At 40.7% G+C, this 17277-nt stretch overlaps 1 protein-coding gene across 1 annotated transcript in view; it reads left to right on the top strand.

The window, feature by feature from the left end:
* ADGRB1 (adhesion G protein-coupled receptor B1) overlaps window positions 1–17277 on the top strand; it is a 587254-nt gene that overhangs the window by 362501 nt on the left and 207476 nt on the right. Inside the window, 3 exon segments of the mRNA XM_040432704.1 lie at window positions 1353–1461; window positions 3901–4044; window positions 10894–10969. Of these exon segments, the coding sequence (XP_040288638.1) occupies window positions 1353–1461; window positions 3901–4044; window positions 10894–10969 (329 nt within the window).

Genomic DNA, 17277 nt, shown 5'->3' with positions numbered 1-17277 from the left:
GGTGTTACATAGGACTGCAGGGGACATCTACTACATTATCTGTACTCAGAGAGTTATCACTGTGTTATCTGTGGTGTTACATAGGACTGCAGGTGACATCTACTACATTATCTGTACTCAGAGAGTTATCACTGTGTTATCTGTAATGTTACATAGGACTGCAGGTGACATCTACTACATTATATGTACTCAGAGAGTTATCACTGTGTTATCTGTGGTGTTACATAGGACTGCAGGTGACATCTACTACATTATCTGTACTCAGAGAGTTATCACCGTGTTATCAGTGGTGTTACATAGGACTGCAGGTGACATCTACTACATTATCTGTACTCAGAGAGTTATCACCGTGTTATCTGTGGTGTTACATAGGACTGCAGGTGACATCTACTACATTATCTGTACTCGGAGAGTTATCACTGTGCTATCTGTGGTGTTACATAGGACTGCAGGTGACATCTACTACATTATCTGTACTCAGAGAGATATCAGTGTGTTATCAGTGGTGTTACATAGGACTGCAGGGGACATTTCTTACATTATGTTTACTCACATTAGGGTGGGTTCACACTAGCGTTATGGAGTCCGTTGTGGCTTTCCGTTATAACAGGGTTATAACGGAACATAACGGAATCCATAAGACGGAAGGACGGATCCGTTTTGCTGCCCATTGCATTATGACGGAATGCAAAACGGACGCCTTTAAGAGTCATTCCGTTTTGCTCCGTCCTAATAGAAGTCTATGGGAAAACATAACGGATCCGTCTGGTTCCCGTTATGCACGTCGATAGGACCCGGACGGATCCGTTATGTTTTCCCATAGACTTCTATTAGGACGGAGCAAAACGGAATGCCTCCTAAAGGCGTCCGTTTTGCATTTCCATCCTATGGATTCCGTTATGTTCCGTTATAACCCTATCTCCACGGACTCCATAACGCTAGTGTGAACCCACCCTTACTTTGTTATCTGTGTTGTTACATGGGACTGCAAGGTTCCCATACACATTAATATAAAGTTGATTAAATTGGACAGTTTCAAACAAAAGCTTTTAGCCGACCACTGACGGATTCTCATTGTCTCAGAAATTGAATCCATTGGAGAATAAGACGCACAATCGTTCGTTCTGCGCTCGGCGCCACTCATCGCGTGTGACCAGTTTTAGCGATTTTTGCGGCCAATACGGATTAAAAACCAGTACAGCTGCGTCTGTCAAACCATCGTTCTCCTGAACGATCTAATGTTCTTCCGTCTAATGTGCGCGACCGCTGTAACATCTGCTGTGTCAAGCAGTGGGTCTTAATGGTCATTCGATGCGTTGGTTTATATTCTGATATCTTCTGCTTTTTTTCAGATGGGCCTGAGTGTGAAAGATCTCTTCAGACTGGTGGAAGACTTCATAGATGTCATCGGATTCCGGATGAAGGATTTCAAGGACTCGTACCAAGTGACGGACAATCTGGGTAGGTGCCGGCGTTGCTGTGCGATGGTATGGCGAGCAGAGTGCGGCGTCCGCACTCCCGTCGTTCACCACTAGGTTGCGCTGCTCGCTCGTCGGCAGCTGTTTATGTATTCAGCGCGTTCCCCTCCACGCAGAGCGGCTCTGCAGTCCAGACCTCCGCATGCACAGAGCTTGTGCTAAGGGCCGTGTCTGTGATTCGCTCGGTGTATGAAGCAAACGTATTCTTTGTAACGGTTTGTGGTTGTGCGCTCCGGTGCTGCAGCTCATCAATAATCCGAATTACCGGGTCACGGAGCGATCCCCTCGGATGCTCTGCATCGCTGCTTCTCACTAACCAAGTAGTGAAATAAATGAACTATTTTTTATTTGTTTATTTATTTTATATATTTACATATCGCCGACATTTTCCGCTCGTTCCCATTGGGGCTCACAATGTAAATTGCAAGTGACCCTATGTATGGCTAGGTGTGGCAGGAAACCCATGCAAATGTAGGGAGAACCTACAATCTCCATGCAGATGTGGCCCCTGGTCAGACACGAACCCAGGACTCCAGGATAACAGTGTTAAAGGGCAGCTGTCAGCAGTTCTGTCCCTATGACACCGGCTGACCTGTTACATGTGCGCTCGGCAGCGGAAGGCGCCTGTGTTGGTCCCGTGTTCCTATGTGTCCGCATTACTAAGAAAAATGATGTTTTGATATATGCAAATGAAGCTCTAGGAGCAATGGGGGCGTTACCGTTACACCTAGAGGCTCAAGTCAGATCTCTCTGTAGGAGAAGTCAGGGCCGGGCATGATGACTTTTAGGCCCCATTCATGGGACCGTATTTTTGTTCCGCATCTGATCCACATTCATTTCAGCACCACAAAAAATAGAGAACATGTCCTATAATTGTCCATTTTGCAGAGAAGAATAAGCATTGTTACAATTGTTGCAAAAAAGAATGGAACACGGACGTCATCTGTATTTTTGACAGATAAGCGTTTTGCGGACTGCAATGTACTGTACATACGCTCATGTGCACGGACCTTAATGCTGCCTGGCCCTTTTAATCAAAGTGCAGAGGGCACAGCAGTTGCAGAGAGAGCAGAGCCTCTCGGTGTAATGGTAACGCCCCCGAGGCTCCTAGAGGCTCATTTGCATATAATAAACCATCATATTTCTCAGCAATGCGGGCACATAGGAACACGGGACCAACACAGAGGCCGTCAGCTGCCGAGCGCACATGTAACAGGTCAGCCGGTGTCATAGGGACAGAACTGCTGACAGATGCCCTTCAACCACTGAGCCACTAGGGCTATGATCTCAGACTGGGAGTAACCCCTAGAGACATGATGTATGTTACCTGCACATGCTATAGATTAATAACCTAAGCTCTAAATCATAACTCCCAACTTTTGAAAATCGGAAAGAGAGACAATAAATGCCGGCATGCATCGCGGCAATACTGACCCCCATCACAACTGCAGTAGCCGGGAATTGGTTAGGTAAGTGTAAGTTCCATTTAAATAATCTGATTATAGATATTTTAAGGTCCAAATTGCACCAAATAATGAAGTTCTGGTCTAATATACAGGTCAAAACCATACAGATGGTCTAGTAAGGAGTAATTTAGTAAATTTATTAATGCGGGACAGAGGGGATTGGGTCAAAAAGAGGGACACTTGGGAGGCATGTCTAAATGACTCTAAATGAGCCCCCTCTGTGCCACCAGTGCTGCTGAGGATCCAAGGATGGACGTGCTTTATGTAGGACAATGGCCCATGCGGTATATCCTGTTATGCTGTCATATAGTGTACAAATACGGAACCGTACAACACCTAAGTGTGAGAATAGCTAAATAACACTTCCATACAGTTGCCTAAATAACGAGAGTTGTAGCCGAAAGGACACGAAAGACACCACCGCTTTTGGTTCTTATTATGGGCTCTAATGTCGGACCACCCATTGAGTAGTGTCCCTGTAGATCTCCCATCACAGCTGTCTGACTTTTTATTTTTGAGGACCAGTTGATGTCTCATCAGTGGTTGGTGCTGGGGTCTCTTCATCATTTAGGGGGGAAAAATTAATAAAATACTAGAGTTGCAGAAATGACCCACGTGGGAACCAGTTGATCTTTATAGGACAGATCACCTTCCACTACTTCTAGTTACTTCTACTAGGAGGGCACATGTGGGGTCAACCAGCTGGGCACCCTATGGGACCACCACCATTCAACTCCACTGATGACTACTTCACGATCCTATCCAACCATAGACTTGTGTGCGGTATATATGACTTGTGTGGATCTTTATTTTGATGTCTTAGGGAGTTTTTAGCTCCCATGTCTTCAGTGAAGAGGGAAACATGCAAGGGGCTTGTAAGAACTTTAATCCTGAAGGAGATGAACCTGCAGAACATCACTGCCCCTCATGAGATGCTCCTTTTTTTGTCTTTCAAGTTTTAAGCATCTACAAGCGTCCAGCAAATGGCCAGACGGACATCAGCTTCCCGATGAAAGGCTGGAGGGGAATGGTGGAGTGGGCACGTAACTCTGAAGATAAAGTCTCAGTATCGAAAAGTCTCCTGTCTTCAGAAGACTCAGGTAAAGTGACGAAAAAAACCTTCAAGAGCCTAGAGCAGATTTTCATAAAACACAACTAGGGGTAAAGCTACTAAAACACTGCCACATCTGCACAACCTAAATAGAAGTTATATAATTTTAGTTATATCTGATATATAAAGATGAGTGTATGTCCGATAAAGGAATCCGCAACGTCGCATCTACTGTACAATCATGAAATTTGGCGCACAGGTACATCAGATGTCCGGGAAGGTTTTAGACCGGGTCTCAGCTCTCTAGCACGTACCATTCCTGAGATACTCCAAACAAATGACATCACATCACGTGACCTACATTAGCCAATAGAAGCCTGCCGGTCTTTCCCTTTTACCCCAACTGCCATACACACGGTCACATGACTCTTATCAGCCAATAGAAGCTCGCAGGCCCTCAGTCTCCACATACACAGTTTTACTCCAGGTTTCCATAACAACCCAGCCATTTTTCTTCACTGCTGTAGGTCAGCTTTAAAGGGGCAGGGCGCTGTGGATGACACTGTTAAGGAAACGGAGTGCTGTGGAGGTCACATTTAAGGAGGCAGGCTGCTGTGAAGGTCACAGTTAAGGGGACGGTCCGCTATGGAGGTCAGTGTTAAGGGGAAGATTGCTCTAGAGGCCACTGTTAAGGGGGCGGGGTGTTGTGGAAATCACTGTTAGGGAGATGGGGTACTGTGGAGGTCACTAATAAAGGGGAGGCCACTGTGGAGGTCACTGTTAAAGGGGCGGGATGCTGTGGATGTCACTGTTATAGCGGCAGGCGCTGTGGAGGTCTCTGTTAAGGGGGCAGGAAAAGGTGGAGGTCACAGTTAAGGGGACGGTCCACTATGGAGGTCAGTATTAAGGGGTGAGGTGCTGTAGAGGTCACTGTAAAGGGGGCGGGTTATTGTGGAAATCACTGTTAACGAGACGGGGTACTGTGGAGGTCACTAATAAAGGGCTGGATGCTGTGGAGGTCACTGTTAAAGGGGCGGCGCTCTGGATTTTACTGTTATAGGGGAGGGCGCTGTGAATGTTACTGTGAAGGGGGCAGGCCGCTGTGGAGGTCACTGTTAAAGGGAGAAGGGGACTGTGGCAGTCATTGTTAAAGGGGCAATCGCTGTGGAGGTCTCTGTCTGGAATGGTGGGAGTCACAATCAAGGGGACTGTAATCTATGGTCAGTGTTAAGGGGTGGGCCCCTGTGGATGTCACTGTCAAGAGGTTGGGGTGCTGTGGAACTCACTATTAAATGGCAGGCTGCTGTGAAGATTAAAATTAAGGGAGTGGGCTGCTGTGGAGGTCACATTTTAAGGAGGTGTGCACTGTGGAAAGGGTCAGTGTTAAGGGTTAGGGGGCTGTGGAGGTCACTGTTATAGGGGAACAGATATACTGTTGATATCTTTTAACGACACACACAAACATTAAATGAAATACATGAAATATACCCGTGCAAAGCCGTGTCCTTCTGCTAGTATAGTTATATTATTATAATTATAATACTGCTCCTATGTACAAGAAAATAACTGCTATAATACTGCCTCCTATGTACAAGAATATAACTACTATAATACTGCTCCTATGTACAAGAATATAACTACTATAATACTGCCTCCTATGTACAAGAATATAACTACTATAATACTGCTCCTATGTACAAGAATATCGCTACTACAATACTGCTCCTATGTACAGGAATATAACTACTATAATACCGCTCCTATGTACAAGAATATAACTAATATAATACTGCCTCCTATGAACATGAATATAACTACTATAATACTGCTCCTATGTACAAGAATATAACTACTATAATACTGCTCCTATGTACAAGAATATAACTACTATAATACTGCCTCCTATGTACAAGAATATAACTACTATAATACTGCTTTTATGTACATTAATATAACTACTATAATACTGCTCCTATGTACAATAATATAACTACTGTAATACTGCCTCCTATGTACAAGAATATTACTACTATAATACTGCCTCCTATGTACAAGAATATAACTACTATAATACTGCTCCTATGTACAAGAATATAACTACTATAATACTGCTCCTATGTACAAGAATATAACTACTATAATACTGCTCCTATGTATAAGAATATAACTACTATAATACTGCTCCTATGTACATTAATATAACTACTATAATACTGCTCCTATGTACAATAATATACCTACTATAATACTGCCTCCTATGTACAAGAATATAACTACTATAATACTGCTTCTATGTACAAGAATATAACTACTATAATACTGCTCCTATGTACAAGAATATAACTACTATAATACTGCCTTCTATATACAAGAATATAACTACTATAATACTGCTCCTATGTACAAGAATATAACTACTATAATACTGCCTCCTATGTACAAGAATATAACTACTATAATACTGCCTCCTATGTACAAGAATATAACTACTATAATACTGCTCCTATGTACAGGAATATAACTACTATAATACTGCTCCTATGTACAAGAATATAACTACTATAATACTGCCTCCTATGTACAAGAATATAACTACTATAATACTGCCTCCTATGTACAAGAATATAACTACTATAATACTGCTTCTATGTACAAGAATATAACTACTATAATACTGCCTCCTATGTACAAGAATATAACTGCTATAATACTGCTCCTATGCACAAGAATATAACTACTATAATACTGCCTCCTATGTACATGAATATATCTACTATAATACTGCTCCTAGGTACAAGAATATAACTACTATAATACTGCTCCTATGTATAAGAATATAACTACTATAATACTGCTCCTATGTACAAGAATATAACTACTATAAAACTGCTCCTATGTACAAGAATATAACTACTATAATATTGCTCCTATGTACAAGAATATAACTACTATAATACTGCCTCCTATGTACAAGAATATAACTACTATAATACTGCCTCCTATGTACAAGAATATAACTACTATAATACTGCTCCTATGTACAAGAATATAACTACTATAATACTGCTCCTATGTACAGGAATATAACTACTATAATACTGCTCCTATGTACAAGAATATAACTACTATAATACTGCTCCTATGTACAAGAATATAACTACTATAATACTGCCTCCTATGTACAAGAATATAACTACTATAATACTGCTCCTATGTACAGGAATATAACTACTATAATACTGCTCCTATGTACAAGAATATAACTACTATAATACTGCCTCCTATGTACAAGAATATAACTACTATAATACTGCCTCCTATGTACAAGAATATAACTACTATAATACTGCTTCTATGTACAAGAATATAACTACTATAATACTGCCTCCTATGTACAAGAATATAACTGCTATAATACTGCTCCTATGCACAAGAATATAACTACTATAATACTGCCTCCTATGTACATGAATATATCTACTATAATACTGCTCCTAGGTACAAGAATATAACTACTATAATACTGCTCCTATGTATAAGAATATAACTACTATAATACTGCTCCTATGTACAAGAATATAACTACTATAAAACTGCTCCTATGTACAAGAATATAACTACTATAATATTGCTCCTATGTACAAGAATATAACTACTATAATACTGCCTCCTATGTACAAGAATATAACTACTATAATACTGCCTCCTATGTACAAGAATATAACTACTATAATACTGCTCCTATGTACAAGAATATAACTACTATAATACTGCTCCTATGTACAGGAATATAACTACTATAATACTGCTCCTATGTACAAGAATATAACTACTATAATACTGCTCCTATGTACAAGAATATAACTACTATAATACTGCTTCTATGTACAAGAATATAACTACTATAATACTGCCTCCTATGTACAAGAATATAACTACTATAATACTGCTCCTATGTACAAGAATATAACTACTATAATACTGCTCATATGTACAAGAATATAACTACTATAATACTGCTTCTATGTACAAGAATATAACTACTATAATACTGCTCCTAGGTACAAGAATATAACTACTATAATACTGCTCCTATGTATAAGAATATAACTACTATAATACTGCTCCTATGTACATGAATATATCTACTATAATACTGCTCCTATGTACAAGAATATAACTACTATAATACTGCTCCTATGTACAAGAATATAACTGCTATAATACTGCTCCTATGTACAAGAATATAACTACTATAATACTGCTCCTATGTACAAGTATATAACTACTATGATACTGCTCCTATGTACAAGAATATAACTACTATAATACTGCTCCTATGTACAAGAATATAACTACTATAATATTGCTCCTATGTACAAGAATATAACTACTATAATACTGCTCCTATGTACAAGAATATAACTACTATAATACTGCTCCTATGTACAAGAATATAACTACTATAATACTGCTCCTATGTACAAGAATATAACTACTATAATACTGCCTCCTATGTACAAGAATATAACTACTATAATACTGCTCCTAGGTACAAGAATATAACTACTATAAAACTGCTCCTATGTACAAGAATATAACTACTATAATACTGCTCCTATGTACAAGAATATAACTACTATAATATTGCTCCTATGTACAAGAATATAACTACTATAATACTGCCTCCTATGTACAAGAATATAACTACTATAATACTGCTCCTATGTACAAGAATATAACTACTATAATATTGCTCCTATGTACAAGAATATAACTACTATAATACTGCCTCCTATGTACAAGAATATAACTACTATAATACTGCTCCTATGTACAGGAATATAACTACTATAATACTGCTCCTATGTACAATAATATAACTACTATAATACTGCCTCCTATGTACATGAATATATCTACTATAATACTGCTCCTAGGTACAAGAATATAACTACTATAATACTGCCTCCTATGTACAAGAATATAACTACTATAATACTGCTCCTATGTACAAGAATATAACTACTATAATACTGCTCCTATGTACAAGAATATAACTACTATAATACTGCTCCTATGTACAAGAATATAACTACTATAATACTGCCTCCTATGTACAAGAATATAACTACTATAATACTGCCTCCTATGTACATGAATATATCTACTATAATACTGCTTCTAGGTACAAGAATATAACTACTATAATACTGCTCCTATGTACAAGAATATAACTACTATAATACTGCTCCTATGTACAAGAATATAACTACTATAATACTGCTCCTATGTACAAGAATATAACTACTATAATACTGCCCCCTATGTATAAGAATATAACCACTATAATACTGCTCCTATGTACATGAATATATCTACTATAATACTGCTCCTATGTACAAGAATATAACTACTATAATACTGCTCCTATGTACAAGAATATAACTACTATAATACTGCTCCTATGTACAAAAATATAACTACTATAATACTGCTCCTATGTACAGGAATATAACTACTATAATACTGCTCCTATGTACAAGAATATAACTACTATAATACTGCTCCTATGTACAGGAATATAACTACTATAATACTGCTCCTATGTACAAGAATATAACTACTATAATACTGCTCCTATGTACAAGAATATAACTACTATAATACTGCTCCTATGTACAGGAATATAACTACTATAATACTGCCTCCTATGTACTAGAATATATCTACTATAATACTGCCCCTATGTACTAGAATATAACTACTATAATACTGCCTCCTGTGTACAAGAATATAACTACTATAATACTGCTCCTATGTACAGGAATATAACTACTATAATACTGCTCCTATGTACAAGAATATAACTACTATAATACTGCTCCTATGTACAGGAATATAACTACTATAATACTGCTCCTATGTACAAGAATATAACTACTATAATACTGCTCCTATGTACAAGAATATAACTACTATAATACTGCTCCTATGTACAGGAATATAACTACTATAATACTGCCTCCTATGTACTAGAATATATCTACTATAATACTGCCCCTATGTACTAGAATATAACTACTATAATACTGCCTCCTGTGTACAAGAATATAACTACTATAATACTGCTCCTATGTACAAGAATATAACTACTATAATACTGCTCCTATGTACAAGAATATAACTACTATAATACTGCTCCTATGTACAAGAATATAACTACTATAATACTGCTCCTATGTACAAGAATATAACTACTATAATACTGCTCCTATGTACAAGAATATAACTACTGTAATACTGCTCCTATGTACAAAAATATAACTACTATAATACTACTTATTATAAGCGGTAATGATAACTTTTATATTACCGCATTGTTATGTATTTTGACCTTTGTGTCTCAATATTATCCAGTATATGTGTACTGTACATATTTGAATGCCATTGTTCGGCCTCTTACACATTAGGCAGTGATATAGCGCCCCCTTTAGGTGTATCTCTCTCTGCGGTGGGGGGGGGGGGGTCTCTCTTCAGTAGTCTCTCAGATAGACTATGTGCCATAGGCGCCCAGGTGGGCAATGACCTTCTAATCAGTTTCCCATTGCTCTGTGAGTTCAACCGTATCCAAAACATACAACAGTGGAGATGTCCCCAGCTCGTGTCACACCGCTTCCAGGCGCTTCTCGCAGATTGCATTCTCAAAATGTGCTCTGTGTTTTAACCTTTTCCAATGAATTATTCATGCCCCCCCCCCCCCAAAAAAAATGTATTTCATCCAAGTAAAAGCTTGTTAGTCCATGGATGATCTGGCGGCCGGGGCCTTCTGAGATTGTTCCAGCCGTTTGCTTTTGACGCCATTAATGCTATTTCTCTTTTTTGCTTTTACGCTTAGATACGGATGACTCTTCCATGTTTGTTATCGGGACTGTGCTCTACAGGAACCTGGGCGGCTTTCTCAACCTGCAACGGTAATGCAGACCATTCTGAACCTCGTTTTCTGTGCTAGGACCCCTTTTCTTGTCACCACCCCTCCCATGACAGAAGGACCTAATGCTTATTTACTAACCATCACCCCTCCTTTTTTCTTGGGTCAGATTAGGAGACAAGACCTGGATGAGTTTTGAGTTCTACTTCCTACTGTTTTTGATAATGCCATGTTGCAAAATTTGCAGCGGAAGTTGTTGTTGTGCAGATTTAAAACCATGCAGCCTGTTAAAGAAATTAGTTAAAACCTCGCGCATTGCTGCGTTGTATGAATTTATCCAAGTACTTCCTCCTATTCAAAAAATAAATAAATAAACTGCAACAATGTATCTAATGCACATGATTCATCAATTTGCATCTTTTTTTGTGCAGGTTCTGAAAAAGCAAAAATAAATAAATACATAGAAAAATAAATAAGAATAATCCACCACAGTCGTTTTTTGTGACTGCTCCTCCTGTAGGTCATGGCTTTTTCTCTCTATCCGTTTCCATTTGATCCCCGCACCGCTGGATGCGCTCGTGACATGTTTTCCATTTAGAAGTCAAGGCATATATTGTGTTTTCATCTCCGTTTGAGCCAAATGGACCTTGAAATAAGATGACCACCCTTATGTTTACTTTGTATCTCCGTGAAACATTATCTCATCGCCGGTCTCTTCTCTGGCTTTAGGCTACGGCTCTCGCTCTGCAGCTAGGTCTCGGAAATGGTTAATTCCAAGGGAAAATGGCACCGTTTTCTCTGCAGATCTGCAGCAATTGACCATTATGTTCCGGATAGCCATAGGGGCCAACAAGACCCCCCCCCCCCCCCTTGTCTTATCCAGAGCTACTGAAGAGTGGAGGTTCTCAGATTATCACAGTATGGAAGGCTTATGGAGGGCACGTATGGCTGTGAGCAGTGTGGAGGGCAAATAGGTGGGCAGTGAGGCAGGACGTGAAGCATCCGGAGGCGCCCTCCTGAATCTGTTCTGCACTAATTACTATTACTACATCTTCGTTCACTGCCGCTCCATTTTCTTCCAAGGCGTTCATATTAAATACATAGACGTTCCTCCCCTCCTCCATGCAAAGTCCAATTAGCAAAGCAAGATTGAAACGGGTTGTTAGACTCGTCGAAAGCATTTCCAGTGAGCAAATAAAACCGTTGTCTGATATAATAGGTTTTCATGCGCACTACGTGGCGGTCGGATACCAAGAGATTTCAGGGGCTGAACCACAGTCATTTTTAATTAGAATTTAATTATTTTACTGCCGACTGAAACGAGTAGATTATTGACGGAAAAAAAGGCACAAGAGGGTCCAGTGTAAGCAGGAAAATCACCAGTATAGACTCCATTAGGATCGGCGCAGAACTAGTAGGGTCCATTGGACCCATTGAGTGGGGGTGAAGAATGTTAGTCATGAGGGTCAAGAATCCTCCCCAGATGCCTTAGAAACAAGAACTGTCAACGATTTTCTGTACTTGGCCACATGAGCCACTTGAGTTCTCAATAGAGAGATGGGAATAAGCCACTTCCAGACCCTTCTGTGCTCTCCAGGTGTCTCTTTCTTCTCAATACTCCTCTGTCTTCTTCAGACCTCTCTGTCCCCTTAGATTTCTATGTCCCTTCTAAACTTTTCTATCCCCTTAAGACTTCTCGGTCCCCTCCAGACTCTCCAGACTCCTCTGTCTCTTCTAGTCTTCTCTGATCCCTCCAGACTTCTGTCACCTACAGACACCTCAGTTCCCTCCAGACTCCTCTGTCCTCTACAGACTCTGTCCCCTCCAGACTCCTCTGTCCCCTCTAGACTCCTCTGTCCTCTACAGACTCTGTTCCCTCCAGTCTTCTTTGTCCCCTCCAGACTATTCTGTCCTCTCCAGTCCCCTCTGTCCTCTCCAGACATCTCTGTCCTCTCCAGACATCTCTGTCTCCTTAGATTTTTATGTCCCTTTCTGAATCCTCTGTTTTCTCCAGACTCTCTCTCCAGACTCTATGCTGTCCAGACTGCATTGTCCCTTCCAGACTCTTCTCTCTCCTATAGACCTCTCTGTCTCTTCCAGACCCCTCTGACCTCTCTGACATCTCCAGACTCCTCTGTCCCCTCTAGACTCCTCTGTCCTCTCCAGACATCTCTGTCCTTTTCAGACTTCTATGTCTCCTTAGATTTCCATGTCCCTTTCTGAATCCTCTGTTTTCTCCAGACTCCTCTATGCTCTCCAGACTGCATGGTCCCTTCAAGACTCTTCTCTCTTCTATAGGCCTCTCTGTCCCTTCCAGACCCCTCTGACCTTTTTGACTTCTCCAGACTTCTTTGTCCTCTCCAGACCCCTCTGACCTTTCTAGACCTCTCTAACCTCTCCAGACTCCTCTGTCTCCTCCAGACTCCTTTGTCTCCTCCAGACTCCTCTGTCTCTTCTAGTCCCCTACAGACGTCTCTGGTCCCAGTAATAAAGCCCCCACAGTTTTTCTCTCCAGTAGATAAGGGAGAACTTGTAGTTACTGAATCGCCTCCATTATCATCCTCTGATCTACCCACAAGCCTCTTAGGCTTCTTCCACACTGGCGTTTTGGCTTTCCGTTTGTGAGATCCGTTCAGGGCGCTTTGGAGACTGACACCAAAACACTGCTTGCAGCGTTTTGGTGTCCGTCTGACGAAACTGAGCCAAACGGATCCGTCCTGATACACAATGTAAGTCAATGGGGACGGATCCGTTTTCTCTGACACAATAGAAAACGGATCAGTACCCTATTGACTTCTGCTGCACGTGGCATCTGCTACATTTTCACTTCTCCGTCTGCACCCATCTGCTTGCTTGCTCATACCCAAATCCTCCTATACATCCACCCAATAAAAAAAAGAAGGGGAATCCCAAAAACTAAAAGCACCCATGAACGACTTTTGTTAAAGGGCTTTCGTCCAGAAGCATCCCCACCCCTGTCCACAGCTGGTACCTGGTATTACAGCTCAGCTGAAGGACAGCACCGCACACGACCTGCAGACAGATGTGGAGCTTAGTTTTGGAAGTCGCTATGTTGTTCTAATCTTGGACAACCCCTTTGAGCCAGGCCTGTGGAGAAGACTCCGTTATCTAACCTCAGGGTCAATGCAGCCTTAGAAGCTCTGCTGTATCTACATTTATTTTACCTAATTAAGTCCCCCGATCTTCTCCCTGGACCCTGCCTCACGCTCCTCATACCTATCATGCCTCCTTCCCCATTTCATCTTTGTTACAATATTTAAAGTAACAAAGAATAATACGATTTGTAACCTTCTGTCGAAACATTGACTCCAGTCTGCACATTGTATCACTTTAATGCCGCTCAGGCCCAAAGGCTTGTTGGAATCGCGGCTCTCTGTGAAACCATCTGGCTGATATTACGAACCAGTGGATGATGTTTGATTAAGTGAAAAGAAGTCAAGTGAGGCCAGTTTGCCTCCAGTTTCATGGCTCCGGCAGCAGCTCGCTGCACGTTCCTACGCCCAGGTGCTGCCAGGCTGCCCGCGTTTCATTAAAGCCCGGGCTGGTGTCCGTCAGACCATCCTGCGTTGGCCTCAGTTGACTTTACCCAGAGCAGCATGGATTGGCTGGTCTTCTTCCCCGTCCATTGAGGCATGTAGCACACACGGAGCAGCATGCCACCATTAATTATTCCTCGCAGTCAGTTACATTACGCTGAACCTGCTGGATCACTCAAGTCAGCAAATTAAAGGGGCTCTCCCCCCATGCGAGCTCCCTACAGTATATAGCACTTATACAGGAGCGGCATTAACCAGTACGACGCCACCTGTGCTCCCATTATATCATGTCTGGCTAATTTCAGACGCCCGAAAATAGAGATGACATTACATTTCCTGGGCGCTCTTATAATATATAAAGAAAAATCCCATAGGATAATAATTGAATAATCTCAACATGAGAAATTTCTTCCCATTACATATTCAGCCACTGAAGGCGAAATTGCAGGGATTATATTTCAGCTAAAAATTACAGTCATCGACAAGGCCCTTTATCTGATTATTCTGTAAATTTTGAATCTACGGGGCAGCTTGTACTCTGGGTAAAGTGACTGCAGATGTATAGTGGCAAAAAGTCATTATTTGCTTAATTACCAGCCCGGTGAAGTCAAATGTTATAATTTCTTTATAAAGTCAAGTAGTTGTATCACTCCAGTCTCCCCACCCCCAATATCTATGTTATTGGGGTTCTCCAGAGGTTTGGAGGGGGGTGAAGGTGGTCTCCATTCAATGATGGTACTTCAATGGTCCCACTGATATTGAGCAAGGCTGTAGAGTCAATGTTCATTTGCATAAAATAATGAGCAATTGAGAAACAACTGAGACAATGTCACAGAATCCTGTCAGGACTATAAGGCATGGAATCAGTAGTGTCAGTGTTCTGATATGAAAGTCAATATTCTGAAGTAACTAGTGCTCTGGGATAATAAGTCAGTGCTCTGGGATAATAAGTCAGTGCTCTGGGATAATAAGTCAGTGTTCTGGGATAATAAGTCAGTGCTCTGGGATAATAAGTCAGTGCTCTGGGATAATAAGTCAGTGCTCCTGGATAATAAGTCAGTGCTCTGAGATAATAAGTCAGTGCTCTGGGATAATAAGTCAGTGCTCTGGGATAATAAGTCAGTGCTCTGAGATAATAAGTCAGTGCTCTGGGATAATAAGTCAGTGCTCTGAGATAATAAGTCAGTGCTCTGGGATAATAAGTCAGTGCTCTGAGATAATAAGTCAGTGCTCTGAGATAATAAGTCAGTGCTCTGAGATAATAAGTCAGTGCTCTGGGATAATAAGTCAGTGCTTTGGGATAATAAGTCAGTGCTCTGTGATAATAAGTCAGTGCTCTGAGATAATAAGCCAGTGCTGTGGGATAATAAGTCAGTGCTCCTGGATAATAAGTCAGTGCTCTGGGATAATAAGTCAGTGCTCTGAGATAATAAGTCAGTGCTCCTGGATAATAAGTCAGTGCTCTGGGATAATAAGTCAGTGCTCCTGGATAATAAGTCAGTGCTCTGGGATAATAAGTCAGTGCTCTGAGATAATAAGTCAGTGCTCTGAGATAATAAGTCAGTGCTCTGAGATAATAAGTCAGTGTTCTGGGATAATAAGTCAGTGCTCCTGGATAATAAGTCAGTGCTCCTGGATAATAAGTCAGTGCTCCTGGATAATAAGTCAGTGCTCTGAGATAATAAGTCAGTGCTCTGGGATAATAAGTCAGTGCTCTGGGATAATAAGTCAGTGCTCTGAGATAATAAGTCAGTGCTCCTGGATAATAAGTCAGTGCTCTGGGATAATAAGTCAGTGCTCCTGGATAATAAGTCAGTGCTCTGGGATAATAAGTCAGTGCTCTGAGATAATAAGTCAGTGCTCTGAGATAATAAGTCAGTGCTCTTGGATAATAAGTCAGTGCTCTGGGATAATAAGTCAGTGCTCCTGGATAATAAGTCAGTGCTCCTGGATAATAAGTCAGTGCTCTGGGATAATAAGTCAGTGCTCTGAGATAATAAGTCAGTGCTCTGGGATAATAAGTCAGTGCTCTGGGATAATAAGTTAGTGCTCTGGGATAATAAGTCAGTGTTCTGAGATAATAAGTCAGTGCTCTGAGATAATAAGTCACTGCTCTGAGATAATAAGTCAGTGCTCTGAGATAATAAGTCAGTGCTCTGAGATAATAAGTCAGTGTTCTGGGATAATAAGTCAGTGCTCCTGGATAATAAGTCAGTGCTCCGGGATAATAAGTCAGTGCTCTGAGATAATAAGTCAGTGCTCTGAGATGATAAGTCAGTGCTCTGGGATAATAAGTCAGTGCTCTGGGATAATAAGTCAGTGCTCTGGGATAATAAGTCAGTGTTCTGAGATAATAAGTCAGTGCTCTGGGATAATAAGTCAGTGCTCTGAGATAATAAGTCAGTGTTCTGGGATAATAAGTCAGTGCTCCTGGATAATAAGTCAGTGCTCTGGGATAATAAGTCAGTGCTCTGAGATAATAAGTCAGTGCTCTGGGATAATAAGTCAGTGTTCTGGGATAATAAGTCAGTGCTCTGAGATAATAAGTCAGTGCTCTGAGATAATAAGTCAGTGTTCTGTGATAATAAGTCAGTGCTCTGGGATAATAAGTCAGTGTTCTGAGATAATAAGTCAGTGTTCTGTGATAATAAGTCAGAGCTCTGGGATAATAAGTCAGAGCTCTGGGATAATAAGTCAGTGTTCTGGGATAATAAGTCAGTGCTCTGAGATAATAAGTCAGTGCTCTGGGATAATAAGTCAATGCTCTGGGATAATAAGTCAGTGCTCTGGGATA

The sequence above is a fragment of the Bufo bufo genome, chromosome 5, assembly GCF_905171765.1.
Source record: "Bufo bufo chromosome 5, aBufBuf1.1, whole genome shotgun sequence".
NCBI classification, from domain to species: Eukaryota; Metazoa; Chordata; class Amphibia; order Anura; family Bufonidae; genus Bufo; species Bufo bufo.
This window is presented reverse-complemented; position numbering and strand designations above follow the sequence as displayed.